At 39.3% G+C, this 6,222-nt stretch overlaps 1 protein-coding gene across 1 annotated transcript; it reads left to right on the forward strand.

Moving 5' to 3' along the window:
- The first annotated feature begins 311 nt into the window (after window positions 1-311).
- TMEM40 (transmembrane protein 40) lies at window positions 312-3,637 on the forward strand. The gene is made up of 6 exons (XM_068409399.1): window positions 312-358; window positions 1,755-1,820; window positions 2,132-2,203; window positions 2,286-2,360; window positions 3,095-3,157; window positions 3,618-3,637. Exons 2-6 carry the CDS (start codon window positions 1,802-1,804, stop codon window positions 3,635-3,637), a joined length of 249 nt encoding a protein of 82 aa, XP_068265500.1. The 5' UTR covers window positions 312-358; window positions 1,755-1,801.
- Window positions 3,638-6,222: the final 2,585 nt, after the last annotated feature.

Genomic DNA, 6,222 nt, shown 5'->3' on the forward strand with positions numbered 1-6,222 from the left:
ATACACACATGCAGCACTTGTGATCCCAGCTCTGCTTGGTTTCAGCTTCAGTTCTAGCAACTGAATATTAACACAGACGGCATCAATCTTCTACTGCTCAGCTATTTCAAAGAACCTGGGATCACTGTGAATAGTCAGTTTTATTGTTATCCGTTCTTGAGCCCTTTTAACTTCCTTCATTTCCTGGCACATTCAAGTACTGTTTTGTCTATACTGAGTCACCAAATAAGTGAATACTCGCCGTGGTTGCTAGTGCTGATAATGGTGGGAAACAATTTAGTTGTATTTTTACCATCAGAAATAACAAAACTATGTTGCTTTTCAGAGATTACCAGAAGAGAAGATTCAATTGCAGATGGTAAATACAAACAAGAGAACTGAAGTTTTTCCTGTGGATGCTGTCTTTCAGGACTGAGTTTTGCTTAGTGATGACAGCTATACCAGCTCTTTGACACCTAGATATTTCCTAATCAAAAAGTACAAGTTTGAGGATAGTTATTAAAATGCACTGTAATGCTTTAATAGAAGAAATACCATGCCAGCTATTGCATGATACAAAAGTTACAGTGGGACCACTACATCTAGGAGGCAGAGTAACACAGAACAGACACTTGCCAAGTAGGAACTGAAGTTCTGATAAATTCTGCATCTATAGATCATTCATACCACTGCACAGAGGAACATTTGTGAATCAGAATAGTGCAATGCTATGTTAACATTAATAATCAAATAACTGAGCTTGTCCCCAAACCAGCACTTGATCAATCCAAAATGCTCAAAGAATCAAAAATTTATAAAATGACTCCAGTACCAAGTGACCCAGAACAGAATTTCCTGGCAAAGTTTAGTTGCTTCACGGTTCAGAAGCACAATAGCTAAAGTCTGTAGCTCATTTGGAGTACATTTCCAGTACTCTCCTGTTACATCTTTAGAGAAAATTAAATCCACTGCCAGGCAGTGGTTGCCTGGATGCACAGCCCAATGTAAGTGAAATCAGCATCTAAAATTTGCGATGAATCAACTCCCAGAGGCTTATATGCAGCAGAATGCCTAGGGGGTCTTCTCAAGTGATCAATGAACAATGAAGGAAAAAACCTTCTGCTTTGAACATGTCCTTGGAAATCTGGTTAAATATTCAGCTCTTTCTGACTTTTGACAAAACAATCAGAAAAGAACAGAATTTGGTGATTCTGCTCACAACTAGCATAGAGCAAAATGCTCACTATTTAAACCTCTCAAAATACCTAGCTTGTTCTCATGCTGTTCTTCCTATGTATCAGTACAGCTATCCATAGGAGACTCATTGTCAGCTGCAGCTCTTCATTTGGGAGGTGCAGAAATACTTGGTACTTACATGCTCAGTAATGAAAAGGGTTATATTACTGTAGCTGTGATTGCACAAAGCACCCAAGAATCTGAAAGCTCCCTTGTACTACTGCTTTACTCTCCCACTGCAATTCTGAGACTATTGATTGTGCCAGACTAGACAGAAAAGACCCAGGGTGCTCTAAAACAATTCTGTATTTTTAATGCAACCATCTGATTATCCCTGTTTTTTTTAAACCTGCGCTTTTTGGGGTGATTTTAAAATTGCTAATTTACTCTTTCTGAAAGGCTTGCAGATTTTTCCTTTGAACAAACAGTTTTACATATATTCTGCTCTGAGAATTGATTTCAGATGCAAAATGGGAAATAAACTTAAAACTCCTTAATTTCAGAGCTCCATGGCAATAAAAGAAATTTCTTTTTTGTAGCATATGAGAACGAGAACACTCGCCTCCATCAGTGGACAGTGCGGTGGATGGGCATACGGAAGGATGGTAATTTTTACTTTTTTTTTTTTTAAATTCAACCAATGTCAACCCTGTTGAACCTTAGTCCATGAATAAGATCTCTGGGTCAAAAAAAGTTATTTTTTTGACACGAGTACTTTGTTGAAGTGCATCAAGGCTTCTTGATGAAAATCATCAAGGCTTCTCATAACTTGTGTGCGTGTATGTTTTGCAGTTGAGTCTAGTGTATAAGATATCTCATGTGGAAACAGACTTTACTGGCTGAATGATACACTGTACTTCAAGGTATATTCATAAGGGCCACGCCTGCAGTTGTGACCTAATTTTCCCTGTTTCAGATGAATTCTTTCATTTTGTCATTCTTTGCTTTGCAATTGGAGCCTTACTAATTTGCTACTACTACTACAAAGGTAAGGCAAGACTTCAATAGAGGGATAAATTGTTGCACGCTAGAAAAATGAACAAAGCCAAACATTTATTTTGTCGCCTTAGATTGGACTATTTCTCTTGGAACTGGTTTAATTACCTTTGCTTCCCTGGAAACCACTGGGATATACTTTGGTCTAGGTAAGTGTTATCTACAGCAGCCAGCTCTGTATCAACACTAAGGATACAAGGTCACACAGTCATTAAACAACATAAGTCTATAAAACTGCTAGTGCTGAGATTCTGTAAATCATCACCTAACTAGCCCATAATATCTCATTCACAATTACACAGTGGGGCTGGAGACAAACACGGCTTAGTGACACTGAAGGGAGAGGTTGACTCATTTTTCTTTCTCAATGATCACAAGACCCTGAGTCACCTCTTCCTGCAGCAATGGCTGAATGCTAAGTTGCCATGACAACGTATAATTTTAGCAGCAAGGCATTTTTCCCAGACGCACTCTGGAAGGTGCTGCACACTCAGGCTGCCATTCATTCCCCTGGGACCGAGGCAGATGAACACCCTGAGGAAGAGCTCTCAGCAGAACCTGGATGGCAGCAGCTACTGAAAATGACAGTAAAAAAATGGGCATTCTTGGCAATCCCTGGGGATGTCATAGGAAAGGTAAAACTAGCAGCAAGTCTCCTTTGTAACCGCGTGCTAATATTTTTGGTAGGTTGTTGATGATTCTCTTAGGAGTCAGCCTTGTCACTACTTTGTTCGTAACAATATTGCAGAAGTGCTTATTTAAACAATAATCTTGGGTTCATTAATGTTGCAAGCGTCAGTGTTTGGTTTTTGCCATTTTTCTATTTTTTATGTTTTATGTTGCTATCTGTCTCATTGAAAAAAACATTTGTTTTCACAATTAGTGTATCGAATTCGGAGTGTACTTGACAGTTTTGTTCCTCTGATTGACAAATTCAGGCCAACAGGTAACAGTGGTCTTCTTACTGACTGCATGCATATACTCTAGACATTCCGAGTACTTCACTTTGGTCAAGTCTTAAGACTACCTTCTCTAAATTACAATTTCCAATCTTCTTTTCTTAATTAAAAAAAAAGAAATATTTTACTAAGTTCATTACAGCTGCCTGGCTTTGAAAATTAATTATTCTTTACTCTCCATGTGGCAGAGCATTTTCACATTTTTAATACTCTGCCCTGTATGGGGTATTAACTATTTCCTGACAATGTCTGAACTAGAATTCTATAGTTCAATTAAAAATTCAGAGAGTGGGGGTGGGTTTCTCTTGTCGGGTCTTCAAACAGACTCCAGGCTTATGTTTATCTGTGTTCGTTAACACAAAATATGAAGAATGCTGAAAAGCTGCACAGATACATGACAATTTGAACAATATATTCCTGACAATAGTCTTTTTCTTCATCGTGCAGGTATGAAGAAGGCTGCCTAGGAAGAGTATTTCAGGAGAGTTCCACAAAACCCTGCTGTCTGAATTTCTAGTATTAAAAGAACTGCTTTATGAGGCAAACATGAAAACCTAATGGCTAATGTGAAATATTGAAATGTTAAACCATAGAAAGACATCATTCCTTCCCCTCAAAAATAAAGCTGAAATTGCATTACAGGGTCCCATTCTTTCTTCTGAAGTCATTTGTGGTTCAGCAGAGCTCATAAGACAATCTAGATGTAGGTTTATCTTCAATTCCATTAAATATAAACACATTCTTCTTCCCTCCCCCATGCAACCATGTTAGTCTGCCTATGGTGTATCAAAATCAACAAAATGACCAATATTATCCTCAGCTCATTCTGGATTAGGCTCTGGATGTTTCAGTAGGAATCTTGGCAACCACACAGCCACCTCTTCACCCCGTGTGATGCTGCAGAGCAGGCAAACACCATCTGCTTGCTTACACAGTTGAGCCCCAACAGTGCAACAGCACTGAGGCAGATTAATTTATTGTGGCAGAACTCAATATTGTGGGCATATAATGATTTCACCCAGGGAAAGCAGGGTGAGATTTTACATGCAGTGACATAATGGTGCAGTAAAGAGATTAACAGCAGCAAATTTCATCTCTTCTTCTGAGGGGAAAAATAAAGTGCTTGATTTGACCCATCCCCTGATATTTTTCTTTCTTTGAGTAAAATAAAAAGTGCAACTTTGACGGTCATTTTACAGGGACATGTTACACATTGTATATGTAAGGCTAATGAAATCATAGGCAGACTGCAAAAAAAGGGGACACCTTTAAATTTTTCGTAAAAATGTAAGGTCTTCATACCCCTGGAAGGATGAAGGCATCAAGTCAGACAGAAAGAGCCATAAAATATGAAATCTTAAGGAAATGTAGATCTAAAAGCCGTTAGCTCAAACAGCCCAGAGTTTTACAGAAGCAGTTTCAAGCCTTGCTCAGAAAATTAACACACATACTTTTTAGCTGCACTCCCATTTTAAATTCTAAGCACCAGCGTTGATCATTCTTGTATGTTGCAGTTCCATTTGCACATCCAGAATTATCAGCAATTGTGTGCAGGCCTGTACCAACACAGCACAGCAGTTACCTAAGATGTCAGGGGTTCAATTAAGCCATAAGGATGAATACTAGTTATTTTGTAATATTTATATTCTCATTTACATGTACTATTTACATGTCTTTGTAGAAATATAGTCTGCCATACCAAAATACTGTTTGTTTTGTTACTCTGCAAATAAAGTCTTGCTCAGACCAGTGTAGAGCTGTTAAATGTCAAATGGCTTTTGGGTGAACTGAAAACTGCACAGTCACCCTGCTCTGATGAAAATTGCTTTTTTAGTTTCCTCTGCTGTAGAACATCTTTCTGACAGGTAATTTGTGGAATAGTCAGGATGAGAAACATATTTTAGTACTAAATATGTTTTCAAATTTGGTATTCTGCAGTCAACAAAATGAATTTTTATTTTTTTTTAACAGAAGCTGCTTAAGGGTAAAATCAGCAAAACATTTAAAAATAGCAAAACATTTAAAAATAGCAAAACATTTAAAAATAGCAAAACATTTAAAACTCACCCAGTGGAACTCATCATGTGAGATGAACACCTCACCTGACTTAGAGCAGCTCACATGAGAAGACTCAATTCTATAGAAAAAAAAGCAACTTACATGTTCAGCTGCATCCTCCTGCTGTTCTTTCAGATCCTTCTTCTCGAGTCCATCTCAGCATTTTAAACATTCCTGCCTCTTGCCCAACGGCAGTGCTCTTATTCTGGTCTCAAGTATCACCCTTGCTGCAGCACTGGCCAAGCATTCAAAAATAAGATACAAGTTCCTCTGAAGAGTTTCAACCTCCTTAACTGAGCTTGGGCTCACTGAGCTACCATTCTCCAAGTCCAGCAAGTCCCTCCTGAGTCACAGCTCATCACCCATTCCCACAGCTCTCCTGGGCATCCACCTCCCCTTGATGCTTCCCCAGGACCGGGTACATCTCCCTCCTCTTTGACATTATCCAGCACATAGGGTGCTTCCTTCTTGTCTTTGGTTTTAAAGGGCTGTGGGGCAACGAAGAGAGGAGGACCTGAAGCAAAGGCACTAGCCACCCTCCTCCTGCAATACAAGTTCCTCCTCTTCACTATCCCATGCCTAACTTTTCGGTCCAGAAGGGCTAGCGAACTCTTCTGGCAGCGAGGGAAGAACTCTGTTTTCACCAAACTACCTTCAAGACAGGATTTTAATCTTCAGCAGTAAGTTGGCCAAACATTGAAAAAAAGTCACTTGATTTGCTCTGGGCTGCAATGCCCAACGTCTGTTTCCTTGCTGAAGCACAGCCCGCTCAGACCTTCAGGGAACACCCAACTACTCCCACGCTAGAGCTCACAGCAGGGAAGGTTAGCTGCAAAGCAGAAAATGCTTCTGCTACACAGCAGGCAGACAAAGCACTACTGCCCACAGATTGTTAAATAACCTGAAGGTTTTTCAATGACTGAAAACATTCAGGTGTTACCCCACTGCACAAAACCCCACAGATAAAAAAAGAGATTAAAAACCAGAAGGTTTT

Source organism: Nyctibius grandis, chromosome 10 (genome assembly GCF_013368605.1).
Source record: "Nyctibius grandis isolate bNycGra1 chromosome 10, bNycGra1.pri, whole genome shotgun sequence".
NCBI lineage: Eukaryota > Metazoa > Chordata > Aves > Nyctibiiformes > Nyctibiidae > Nyctibius > Nyctibius grandis.